Genomic DNA, 13,427 nt, shown 5'->3' with positions numbered 1-13,427 from the left:
AAAAAAAACCTGCAAGTTCTCCTGGCAGAGTTAATGATGTTTGAGTCATTCACACCTAAGTATAAATATGAATTAGTGTAGTCAACTCCTTTTTTTCCGTCACTTAGCTGAGGAAATTGCCAGAGAAATACAAGTGCTCAAGTTAAAGGCGGTGCACCAAAGGGGGAGAGAAGTGATGCCAAATTATTGCAGAATTTTTCCCAAGGAAGAACTCTCACCCAAGGAAAAGAGAGAAAAAAGATTTTCCTTTATCATTCTCTTTCTTTTTTTAGGAGCAAACAAAAAATGAACTAGGAAAGTGTATCATGAGGCCTCCTTGTATGATGCAAGTTTTCTGTGTCTTGATTGCAGTGGTGGCTACATGAATGTATTCCTGTGATAAAGCAGCATGAAATTTACACACACACATGAGTGCATGTAAAACCGGTGAAATCTGAATAAGACCAGGGAAATTTAAAATTTCTTTATTGATATATACTAGTTATACATATTTAGGGGTTACCTGTGATATTTTGATACCTGTATAAAATGTATAATGCTCAAATCAAGGTAACTGAGATATACATCACCTCAAATATTTATCTTCTCTTTGTGTGGGGAACATTACAAATATTTCAGCTATTTTTCAGCATACAATAAATTATTAAGTATAATTTCCTAGCTATTTTGAAATATATAATTATTATCTGTAATTTCTCTCCTGCACCATCAACTACCAGCACTTACTTGGTTAGCACACAGTACTTCCAAGGCCAGTGGGTTTACATCAATGTCAATTCCCTGATTGTGTGATATTGCACTATAATTATGAAAAAAGCCATCGCTGGGAAAAACTGAGCAGAGGGTATATGGGATTACTCTGTATTATTTCCAACAACTCTGTGCAACTCTACAACTGTCTTTAAACTTTTTTAAAACAAATTAACTGGAAAAGTGTTTTCTTATAAAGGCTGTCTGGGCAGAGGGGTCAGGGGACAGTTCCATCTAATTTGGAAAAGGTAGGTCTGAAGTGACAGTTCTCATAGTGGTTTAAAGTTTCAGTTGTTGAAGTGAACATAAGGGTCAAGAATGGTAGGATTTTGTTTTAATGATATCTAAAATAAAGGCATGTAAGAGAGAAATTGCAGTGGGGGTGAGAAATAGGAAAACAGAGGAAGTCAGGAATGTGGATGAATACCAAATACAGTTGTCCCTACAGGCAGGTCCCAAATCCTTCAAATGATGCATTTTTTATCTTTATTTGGGAAGCAAATTTGCATTTAAGTAGACTCATGCAAACTTGTTCAAGAGTCAACTGTAGTTCGTTTGCATGTGTCCAAGATACCCTCCTAACTGGTAGCCCTAAGCATAGAAAGGAAAAAAGACAACTGGGTGCTTGAAATTATTAGACCTAATAATGTCTTCCTATGTGTCTCCTTAAAGGTACCAAAACTCAAGCCCCAAATTTATTTTTATAAATTTTAACTTCCTATCTTCTGAGAGGACAAGGATATTTTTCTACTTTTTCTAAGACAGATAGATATTCTAATATTTTTTTTGACAGTTGACCATCTTTGACTTAAATCCAATATTCCCTTAGGCTATTACAGTAAAATAAATTAATAATCCTTAAATTTCATCTTACAACAAACACTTCTTCAAATAATTTGTAGGATATCTCCAGCACTGTTCTTTTGTACACTCATTTTTTTCTAGTGAGTATTCTACTAGTTTTGTTTTTAGGTAACCAATAGCAATTATTTTATTTTAAGAGCATTGGATTTTTTTTGCAAAAATATTTTTTTTAATGGAGTTTCGCTCTTGTTGACCCAGCTGGAGTGCAATGGCACGATCCCAGCTCACTGCAACCTCCGCCTTCTGGGTTCAAGTTATTCTCCTGCCTCAGCCTCCCAAGTAGAGTAGCTAGAATTACAGGCACCCACCACCATGCCTAGCTAATTTTGTATTATTAGTAGAGACAGGGTTTCTCCAGGCTAGTCTCAAACTCCCGGCCTCAGGTGATTGCCCGCCTCGGCCTCCCAAAGTGCTGGGATTACAGGTGTGAGTCACTGCACCTGGCCTGAAAATGTTTTTACCAAGCACACCCATTTCCTTTTGCTAAGAAGATAGTCTGTTGTCTTTGAAGTCTAATGAAATCGTTTTCAAAGTTTCATCTTCATTACTCACTGAAATTATTGGAGCGATTGGATATAGTGGCCATGTAGCACTCTATTCTTATTAGGTATGTGAACGGACTTTGCCAACTTTGGTAACCGTATTATCACGTAGTTTGGTGTCCACTGAAACTTACATAGTAACACACTAAATTAGTGTTCTTCTCTGCCTTTGACAAAGACTAAGTTCATTCCCATGAACTTTAAAGATAGATAAATTCATTTATAGTTTATATATTATATATATTTTCAATTCATCAAAATATTTGTACCTGGGATCGTTTATTCTTGCCTATCTCTGATTTGTGATGCTGGATTTTAACCATCCAGATCCTGGCTCCATTTCCAACATATCGGCTGCCACAGGGATTGCCAATCAACTGCAGTGCACCCCTCAGATTGCCACACTATATTTTCTTATAATACTTGAAGTATTCTTTGTAAAAGTGGTTCCACTATTTGTCTAAGGATTCAAGTTGATCAATATTTATTAATTTGTAGATTATACCTTACTTGCTTTAAGCAGATGATTTTGCCTACTATAAATCAGCATAAAACATTTGTATTTTTTTAAAACATTTATTTAAGTTCAGCAGTACATATGCAGGATTGTTATATAGGTGGACTTGCATCACAGGGGCTTATTTTATAGATTACTTCATCATCCAGGTAGTAAGCCTAGTACCCAATAGTTATTTTTTTTATCTTTTTTCCCCTCCCACCCTCCATCCTCAAGCAGACCCCGGGGTCTGTTGTTCCCCTCTTTGTGTCCATGAGTTCTCATCATTTAGCTCCCACTTATAAGTAAGAACACGCAGTATTTGGTTTTCTGTTTCTGTGTTAGTTTACTAAGGATAATGGCCTTGAGCTGTATCCATGTTGCTGCAAGGGACATGATCTCATTCTTTCTTTAGGCTGCGTAGTATTCCATGGCGTATAAGTACCACATTTTCTTTATCCAATCTGCACTGATGTGCATTTAGGTTGATTCCATGTCTTGGCTATTGTGAATAGTGCTGCAATGAACATTTGCATGCATGTGTCTTTATGGTAGAATGATTTATATTCCTCTGGGTAAATACCCAGTAATGGGATTGCTGGATTGAATGGTAGTTCCGTTTTTAGCCCCTTGAGGAATGGCCACACTGTTTTCCACAATGGTTGAACTAATTTATACTCCCACTAACAGTGTATAAGCGTTCTCTTTTCTTTGCAACCTTTGCCAGCATATGTTATTTTTTGACTTTTTGATAATAGCCATCCTGACTGATGGGAGATGGTATCTCATTGTGGTTTTGATTTGCATTTCTCTAATGATCACTGATATTGAGCTTTTTTCCATATGCTTCTTGGCCACATGTGTGTCATGTTTTCAAGTGTCTGTTCACCTCCTTTGCCCACTTTTTAATAGAGTTGATTTTCTTCTTATAAATTAAAACATCTGTATCTTCTACAGAATTTGTAGTATCATGTTATTTTTTCCACACATCTTAATGCTTTTTTATTTTAATAAAGGCCTTCCTACTTTCTTTAGTTTGAACTGCACAATTAATTGGGTTTTGTCTAGTAATCTTCTTATGATTTCACCTGTATGCACTCCTTTCTCCCACTACCGCTCATGTTCCCGAGGAGCAAAGGGTGTGTCTTTGATTTAAAGCAGCTCCTTTGCAAGATCCTCATATGGATTTCATGTGATTGACATTTTTCGTTTGGTCAATAATGAACTATATTCATCCTACTGCCTATATAGTTCCTGTTTTTTTGTAAATTGTTTAAGAAAATACCCAAATTCTCTCCAACCACAAATAAGATCAGTGGTCTTTACTTTGAGGAGGGACACTCCTACCAGAAGCTGTTCACTGGTGTCTAATTAAGAGGTTCCCAAAGAATTGTTGTCCTAATATCTACATAGCACTTTATATTATCTCACGGTAGCATCACAACAATTCTCAGAGGTAGATTTTCTTTTTTACTATGAGAAAATTACACTTAGCTTTCCAGGCCCAAATGTGTTGGGTATGGAAGAACTAGGACATGAATCCAGGTGTTCTTATTCTAAGGTAGTGTTCATTTCAGCAGGCCACATCTGTCTCCATGGGGAAGCTGCTATGGAATCAAGTGCAAAGCCAAAGCTGTTTTTTGCCCCTCTGCTCCCAGGAATTATGGCACAGTGGTGTGGGATAGAAGTCATCAACACTGAAGTATCTACCTATAATTTATTGGAAACTACCTTTCTATCCATGAGCTGAAGAGTCACACCTCACAGATAAAAATGGGCACCTCTGATTATTGCCATGTGCTTCAGAACCCATGGAGATCAGAGTCATGACAGAGTGGTACAGTATAAGCATGGCTTAAGCCCTGGGGACACCTGTCTTCAGTCATTGCTAATTCACATAATTGTATCAGCCCAAAGTCTGGAGCACCAAACTATAAATGCCTTGAGGGTTACAGGCATATTTTCATCTACTTAAGAGCCTATGGTCTAACATAGTGCCTGAGACACAATAACAGTATTTGCTGAAAAAACAAATAAACTATTTTGGCACAAAATATAATTGAAATCAATCTTTACTTTAAACTTCTAGAATGTCATATCAATTATATGGACCTGAAAAAGACACCAGAAAGTCTCTTCCTAAGTATTTTATATTTGGATTAAAAAAGATCTCTTATAAACTCACAAAATTCAGAGGTACTGCCCTTTAACTCAGAAAGGTCTATGTCAATTCATATCAGATTAGATCTAAGTGCTACTAGTTATGTAAGACTGGGTGAAAGAATATTCTCAGGTTTACACAAGGGTTATTAAGAGATTTAAAAATAAAAATCAAAGGTAATATTAATGTATATTTCAAAATTGCTAAAGGAATGCATTTTTTACATTCTCACCACATTAACAAATGGTAATTTGTAAAGTGATGGATGTGTTATTTATCAATTAAAAATAAACACATTTAATAATAGTGTTATGTCACAGTCACTTGCAAAACAGATGAAGCTCAAATTTTATGAAGTGTCGCAATGGCCTCATTGAAATTATTTCCCAAATATTAACACCAAGAAAGCGAAGAAAATATCAACCCTGCCACTCAGACTTAAACCTTCTAGGCTGCCTGATTCAAGCAGTAGCAGACAAGGTGTTTTTATGTCATCCCTCACACTGAATCTGTCTTCCAAATGCCTTCAAATGACTTTTGCTAATTCTTTCTCAGAAAATGTGCAAAAAGGATTTCCATAGAGGTCTTTGGAGATTTCCTGTGTCCTCATGTGTGTAATAGGTTGGGTCAAGTAATAATGAAGGAAAAAGGAAGAATGGGGATTTTGTTTTATGTATTTTTCTCCTTCTGGGCATCAAAAGAGGAAAAAACGGAAAAGGGAAAATTATACTATACAGATGATGTCAGTGTTAAATTAAATTAAGATCACATGTTTGGCTGTGGCACCTGTAATCTTTTGATTATTGAAGAGATTGTTGGTAATGAAATACATTTGTAAGAAATATTTTTGGTGTAAACTGTATACATGTACAAACTATGAGCTATGCATCTAATAAAATGATAGATTTAGAAATTGCCTCACACCTAAATTCATGCTTTTCAAATAGCTATTTATAGAAAGAAAAGTGATATTTAAGCTATCATAGTAGAATATTATAATCTGCCTTATATTACTTTAGATAATAGTCCCATATTTTAAAATAATGTTGTAAAAACCATTCAATTATTTATTCACACCTAAGTCATATAAATCGAAAGATTTGGGGATGTGTCCAAGAAAATAATTATTTTTTTACAAAAGTAAGACCTCACTGTCATGGCTTAGAGAGACTGCCACAAAACAAGTTATACTATAGATAAAAATAAACCAAACCAATATGAATTTTTAACCAAAAAATTTTATATAGACATTAAAAACAACTATTAATTTTAATCTTTTCTGTTATGAAATGAAACATCAGTGTATCTGGCTGTGCTATACGTTCAATATGTATTTCTCTTTCCTGATAGGTCCTTGACACTTACTGTAAAATCTCTACAGACCTGGAAGATGATCTCAGCCTGGGGAGAGCCTATGAAGCCATCGCCAAGGTCCTGCAGAGGTAAGTTAGTGCATCCTCGTCTTGCTGTCACTGTGAATTCACTCAACTGTGAAAGGCTTAAATTGTTTGAGGTCTGTCGCTTTCCATTATGGCCTGCTTAAATTTTAAGCAGTGCCCTTCTTAAGTGACCCTTTCATCGTAAGTTATTTTAAACCATTTTGGTATTTTAAAATGCACATCTAAACTCTCCTTTGTCTATGCCTCCTTTGTATTATTTTCTTTTTCGTCTTCTGTAAGTTTAGTGATGACCTTGAATAAAAGAGAAAAAAATTGGGTCACATCTCAAGAGTTAAGAAAGCAGAGCGCACAGAAATATGTAGTACGCTTCAGTGGCTCAGGCTCACCATAACCTTTCCATCTCTTCTTTGAGGAAAGTTTCCGTTTATGCTTCAGTCATGCTTTTTCCATTAAGACATCTATCCTTTGAGCACATCTGGATAAACAATTGCTTGTAAAACCAATATTCTCAATGTTTCATTTAAAACAGAAAATTTTAGATATATAAACAACTTCTGATACCTATTCTTCCATGGAAGATATATTATTCACCCTTCCCTCATTGTATTGTAGTCATTTTCGACTCCATTTGATTGTTATATAGTAGCATTATGACTTAAGAAAGAATAACAATAAGAAAAGTTATCAAAGTTAAGGCCTTGGTTTTTACTATGTTATCTTATATCCAAGATACAGCTTTTTAATAGTAATGGTGATAGCAATAATTGTAGTAATAAGATACAAATTGTGTTCATTCTAATTTCTTCCCATTTATATTTCAGTTGTAAACACATACAAGATGGTGTTTTAAAAGTAAAGTTGCCATTTGAAAGGCATTTGAAACATTAAAAAGTACCTAGTGAGGTAAAATTGGAATCATTATATAAATTAGAATCATTATATAAGTACTATTACTAATATAATAATCATAATTTAAAATATCAGTACCAATGTAATTAAAGATACCCTACAAAATAAATAAAATACAGTCATCACTGGATAAATGGTTTAAGAATACAGACATATTTAGAAGGGGAGGCCAGGTGCGGTGGCTCACCCCTGTAATCCCAGCACTCTGGGGGCCGAGACGGATGGATCACCTGACGTCAGCGGTTCAAGACCAGCCTGGCCAACATGGTGAAATCCCATCTCTACTCATGAGGTCAAAAGACAGAGACCATTCTGGCCAACGTGGTGAAACCCTGTCTCTACTAAATATACAAAAATAATTTGCTGGGCGTGGTGGCACGTGCCTGTAGTCCCAGCTACTTGAGAGGCTGAGGCAGGAGAATTGCTTGAACCTGGGAGGCAGAGGTTGCAGTGAGCCAAGATCACACCACTGTACTCCAGCCTGGTGACAGAACAAGACTCCAACTCAAGAAAAAAAAAAAATTAGCTGGGCATGGTGGTGGGCTCCTATAAATCCAGCTACTCAGGAGGCTGAGGCAGGAGAATTGCTTGATCCCAGGAGGTGTAGGCTGCAGTGAGCCAAGATTGCATCATTGCACTCTAGCCTGGACAACAAGAGCAAAACTCCATCTCAAAAAAAAAAAAAAAAAAAAAAAAAAAAAAAAAAAAAAAAAAAAAAAAAAAAAAAAGAAAGAAAGAAAAGAAGGAGAGGATGGGTGTTTACCCAAGAAAGACAGGGCTAGTTATAGGTGTGGCAAGCAGCCTGTGAGTGTTGTGATTCTTCTAAATAAAGATTGGAAACTAGTCCAAGGAAGATCAGTTTAGCAATTTTTAAAAACGTTTACTTTCCAAATAACAACCCAGAAGATGGAGATGGTTGAATACAAAGAAGCGACTGACAAGAATTCAATTTATGTGTATTTAGAACAAACCAACCCTGTTGGTTGTGCCTTTTTATTATGAAATTACTTGACTGGGTTATCATCGCCCAAAAATCAGCAGAAAAGGATTGGATTCTTTGCTTTGCTTTGTAGCTGTAAATAATGTGTCCCCTAACATGTTTATAAAATAATTCTTACAAAATGCCATTTCCATTGTGTTCCAGCATAACTAGAGAGCTAAGCTGGGTGTAGTGGTGGGTGCTTGTAATCCCAGTTATTTAGGAGGCTGAGATGGGAAGATCCCTGGACCCCAGGGGTTTGAGTCCAACCTGGGCAACATAGCAAGACCTCATCTCAAAAATAAATAAATAGTTTATTTATTAAAAATTAATTAATTAAAAATTTCAGGGGAAAATATTTTTTATAAATAAGTACTAAGCACTTACTATGTCAAAGGACAAATATTGAAATGTCCCTTTGGTAACTGATGGTCTTTATTTTTGAAACTTCCAGAGACACGAGGCTGTCTTCAAATAATTCTCACCTGTTAGCCTTGGGTCTTATCTGGAATGTTTTAGCCTCCATCCCAGGATTTGAATTTCTGGTCGATACAGTCAAAACTAGGTGAAACGTCAATCAATTAGCTGGTGAATTTTGGCACTAAGAGGCAATCTGATGTTTTAATTTGCCTACTTAAGTGTTATTTGGGCTTGGAAGTGGGACAGAATACCACTGTGTTTGATATATAATGAGGTTGAGTTTGTTTGGGGTAGGACTGGGGACCATTCTGCTCCAACACTGTCAGCAGCCTAACCAATGTGCCTTAGGGCAAACATTTAAAGGAGCAAGAAGATGTATCCCCATTTTACTTTTATGCCAAGTAAACTAATTCCCTTTACAAGAATTCCTGGCTAGGCACAATGGCTCACACCTGTAATCCCAGCAGTTTGGAAGGCCAAAGTGGGAGGATCATTTGAGCCCAGGAGCTTGAGACCAGCCTGGGCCACATAGCGAGAACTCATCTCTATTTTTTTGTAATTAATTTAAAAAAACAATTCTCATCTACTATAGTACAGTAAAGCTACCAGTGATTTCATGGCAGATGTGGATTCTTAATTTTATAATGTTATACAAGCACAAGACAGTGCAGGGAACGCTTCTTCCGAGGCCATAGTGAAAAAGTGTCCCAAGGCCACAGCCAGCTTTTCCAATCCAAATCTGTAAATTTGCAGCATTGTTGGTGGTTGTAGAGGAGCTCTCAGGGGAATACAAGCCTCTGCATATTATTTCAACATCTGTGCAAATAATTCAAAGGGTGATCTACTAACAGGCAGATGTTTCCAAACGTAAAATTCTGTAAGATAGACAATGTCACTCTGAATAGCTGCAAAGCATTATTAAGTCATGTCCAGTCATAGTATAAATGCTTTGATGTAAATTCTGTGATCATTTTTAGAACATTTTGCTTGATATCCTTCAGTAAACATGCATGTGCACACATACGCATGTGCACACACTCACACAAATAGACACAAACACAGACACTCACATGTACCAGCCCTTTCAGAGTCCTAAATTGTCCTTCTCAGGTTAGTAGCAACATGCAAGAAATAGACTACAGCCCAAATAGAGGAAATTATGGTGGTGGCAGCTGAGAAATAAATCAAGTTGCATATGAAGCTCAGTATCACCTCTAAATCTCTTTTTCCTAACCTGTGCAATTGCACAGGTTTCACTAATGGTAGCCCTATCTCTATAAACATATTTCATATCTTTAAAGGAAATGGAAGAGCATAGCCATGTCTAGGATAAGTGTGTGTCTAAGGCCATCAGCTGAGTGTGCATGAAAGGTGAATAAGATCTAAGGCTGGAAGCTTCTAACATGCTTATAAGAATTTATACTAAGCTCTCAATTGAAAAACACACCACAATCTCTCAAGACTGAGGATTTGGTAATACAGAGTTGCCTGTCTGGTGACGTTATTAGTAGATAGAGACTTGGTGTTAGAGTTATTAGGAAGGTGTTAATAAGCGAACAAGTTTTGTTATTTTTTCCATTGATCTGAATAAAATTAATTGCGTAAGAATTTAAGCAGCATAGCAGAAAATAAGCATTTATAATGTTGTTCTTCCCCTACATGGAATAATAGTGAAGAAAAGAGTTGACACTCTAAAATGCTAACAATTGCCTTGTGAAACTACAATAAAAGCTCGAATTATGGTCCATAAAACAAAGAGAAAGTGAGTTGAGAAATTGCAAGTAAATATTATTGTTATACAGATAGACAGTTTGAGTAAATACAGAGAGAGAAAACCCCTCAATTTTCCTTATGGCATTTCTTTTTTTGCCTCATTTATTGAAGTAGCTCATTTGCAGAAATGCCACAACTTTCCAAAATACTCAGACTACTTAAAAGAATACAGAGAAAAAAATCACAAAAATACGTTTAAGACGCATTGGTTACAACTAACCCATCTCTGGGTTTATTCCATACCAGTTGTAAATTTTCTTGCAAACTCAAGTTAAATTATTTCCGAGAAAACTTTCCACAATGGGGATCTTTAAATCAATCAGTACAAAGTTTCAAGTGTGAAAATTACCTTTCTGTTATAGCTGAAAATTAATTTTTTCTTGCTTGAGAGAAATGACACGCCCTAGTAATTTTCATATATTCTTTAAAATGGAACATTCAGGCTTTGATGTGAAATTTCCTAAAAATGACCAAAAAATACATCAAAACATATCTATTAATTCATGAAATTAAGAATAGCTTTTTGCATTTTCTCCTGTCACTGATCCCATTTGCCTTATTACTTTCATCTGTGGCCCACAAACTTGGTGGCACAATCAACAAACCCCTTAGTGGCTGTTTCATCTCTGCTCTATTTGATTTCTTCTCTCTGAGTAAATGATTAAGTTTTCATGCATTGGTTCAGCCAAAATCTATGTTCACTCAACCACATCCTTTATTGATTACTTCTACTGCAAACAGTAGGCCAAGTGTGATATACATAATTGGACAGTTGTCAAGGGACGTGGGTGTTAACGGTCCTGTTTTCCCAGTTGGAAACTGGAATCACCTTGATACACAAATATTCTGCACTGTTTCATTCTCATTCTTTGGACCGAGGAGTCCTGTTCCTCCGAATATATGTTTTTAACTCTCTAAGGTCTGGTTGAATGAATTTAATGATTATACCATATAATATGCTGTTCAAGTTGCACCTGTGCACTGCATATAGAAAACTGGAATTAATATTTATCTAACATTTTAACCTTGTCCTTAACTTATACAAATAAGCTGTAGCCTTTCTGTAAGAAAATATTCAATGTTTTTCTCTTCCATAAAAAGAATGGCTTCTAAATCTGTTGCTACCTTTTAAATTTGGAAAATCTTTAACCAACATATAATGCTAATATTTCACATGCTGCATTAACAACTTTGCTGGCTGTAGACCTAAAGCAAATGGCTTACAATAATAAGACTTTTTGCTCTAGCATTATTTGTTAGAACAAGTTCCAGATAATTTTGGATGTTTTGGAGATCTGTTGCTCCTTTAAAAGTAAAATGACTTGAATTACCCAGCAATAGTTTAATTTATCCTATTTTGTGTTTCTGATACCCTGACGTTAGTTTTTTGCTTGTTTCTTTGTGTATATCTTGATTTATCAATCCTCAGCAGGCCAAACCTAAATCAAAATGTACTTTCTTCAAAAATATATTGGGTTTTAGAAACACGGACATAAATAAGCTTCAGTGAGTCCATCTTAGCTAAATAACTAATAATAATAATAATTTTTCCTGTGGTTTTAAAGTGATATTAAGAGAAATCACTTATTTCCCCATCAATTTTTCCTGAATATTATAGTCTAGGAAAGTGCATGAAAAATTAACAACTTGATAGAACATTTTTAGCCCTAGAAATCCACAAGTTTGCTCAAAATTCTAAATAATATATTTTATTTATTAATATTTTATACTCAAGGTCTCTCAATAACTTTTAGTTGTTTCATAAAACAAATGTTTAAATTCAAATAACAGTGAACCTCTCATTATATTTTACTCTATGCCTGCATTTGAAAATTTCCTCCAATAATTCTTAATTTTTCTGGAGAATTGACCTATGCCTATATGTGGAAGATTAGTCATAATTTAGGTATGAAAAAGTGAGGACGGAACTATAAAAAGTATTATTCACAGCTGTGGTAACATAAAATTCCATCCTACTTCTGATATGTAGAACATTCTTTTACCAATAAGAGGAAAAAGAATATATTTGATAGTACCTGGTGCTCAAGTAAACAAAAAATGTTAGCTTTCTGATTTTGCCCCTTAGAAAATAGACCCCAGGACTTTATGTGACATTTTGCAGAGCATACATTCAAATCAGAGTGTTTAATTCATCACATGATGAAAGTTTTCAGGAAGGATTGCTTAGCTAAATTGAATTTTCTTCATGGCTTGTGGTAGACAGTGTCAAGTAGCGAGCTATGAATGAGATAGCTGTTTATTTCACTGAGAGATAATAACAACACAGTGCCATTTGTTGAATCCCTACAACATGCCAAACTATACATTTACACAGTTTTTCATACCACAGCAACTTGTGGTCATTTTTTTAAAATGAAGAAACAAAATTTTCTTCAGTTTCATAACTTTAGTATGATCAAAGTTACTAATCTAAGAGGCTGAACTGAGATTCAAGCCCATATCTTTGGAAATTTCACCATAACACATTTTGACTTTAAAGTAATCTAACTTATCTTTACAAACATATCACTGTTTACCTGTGAAAATGAATGTTTTCCAAATCTTGGGAGGTTATGCAAGGAGATATCCCTAATCCTACGAATACTTGTTTAAAATAAACCCCTTTGAAAATATTTTCTGGGGCATATAGAAATGCTACTGGTGGGGGCAGAGCCAAGATGGATTGCTAGAAGCTGTGGGCTCCTATCCAAAAAAAACCATAATAAGTATGTGAATCCTTCACTGGCAACCAAGGTATCCAGGTTTGTCATCAAAATTGACTAGAAGGCAGGCATGACCCATAGAGAAAGGGAAAAGCAGTGTGGTGTGGTGGCTCACCTGAAAGCCACATGGGAAAAGGGAACTCCCTCCCACCAGCCAAGGAAGGTGAGCACAGAAATGGACAGAGGATCAAATGGGCAAATTGACAGAAGTAGGCTTCAGAAGATGGGTAATAAAAAACTACGATGAGCTAAAGGAGCATGTTCTAACCCAATGCAAAGAAGCTAAGAACCTGATAAAAGGTTAGAGGAGTTGCTAACTAGAATAACCAGTTTAGAGAGGAACACAAACGACCTGAAGAAGCTGAAAAATGCAGCATGAGAACTTCATGAAGCATACACAAGTATCAACA

General features: G+C 35.6%; 1 protein-coding gene across 4 annotated transcripts in view; it reads left to right on the top strand.

Moving 5' to 3' along the window:
- The window catches only part of TTC29 (tetratricopeptide repeat domain 29), a 237,736-nt gene that overhangs the window by 107,867 nt on the left and 116,442 nt on the right, over positions 1-13,427 (top strand). For all 4 annotated transcript variants that reach the window (XM_017534847.1, XM_017534852.2, XM_037740632.1 and 1 more), the window contains one exon: positions 6,164-6,255. In XM_017534847.1, coding sequence (XP_017390336.1) covers positions 6,164-6,255 — 92 coding nt within the window. The remainder of the gene's footprint in view (positions 1-6,163; positions 6,256-13,427) is intronic.

Source organism: Cebus imitator, unplaced genomic scaffold, assembly GCF_001604975.1.
Source record: "Cebus imitator isolate Cc_AM_T3 unplaced genomic scaffold, Cebus_imitator-1.0 Scaffold4, whole genome shotgun sequence".
NCBI lineage: Eukaryota > Metazoa > Chordata > Mammalia > Primates > Cebidae > Cebus > Cebus imitator.
Note: the sequence above shows the minus strand (reverse complement) of the source record. Positions and strands in the feature narration are given on the sequence as shown.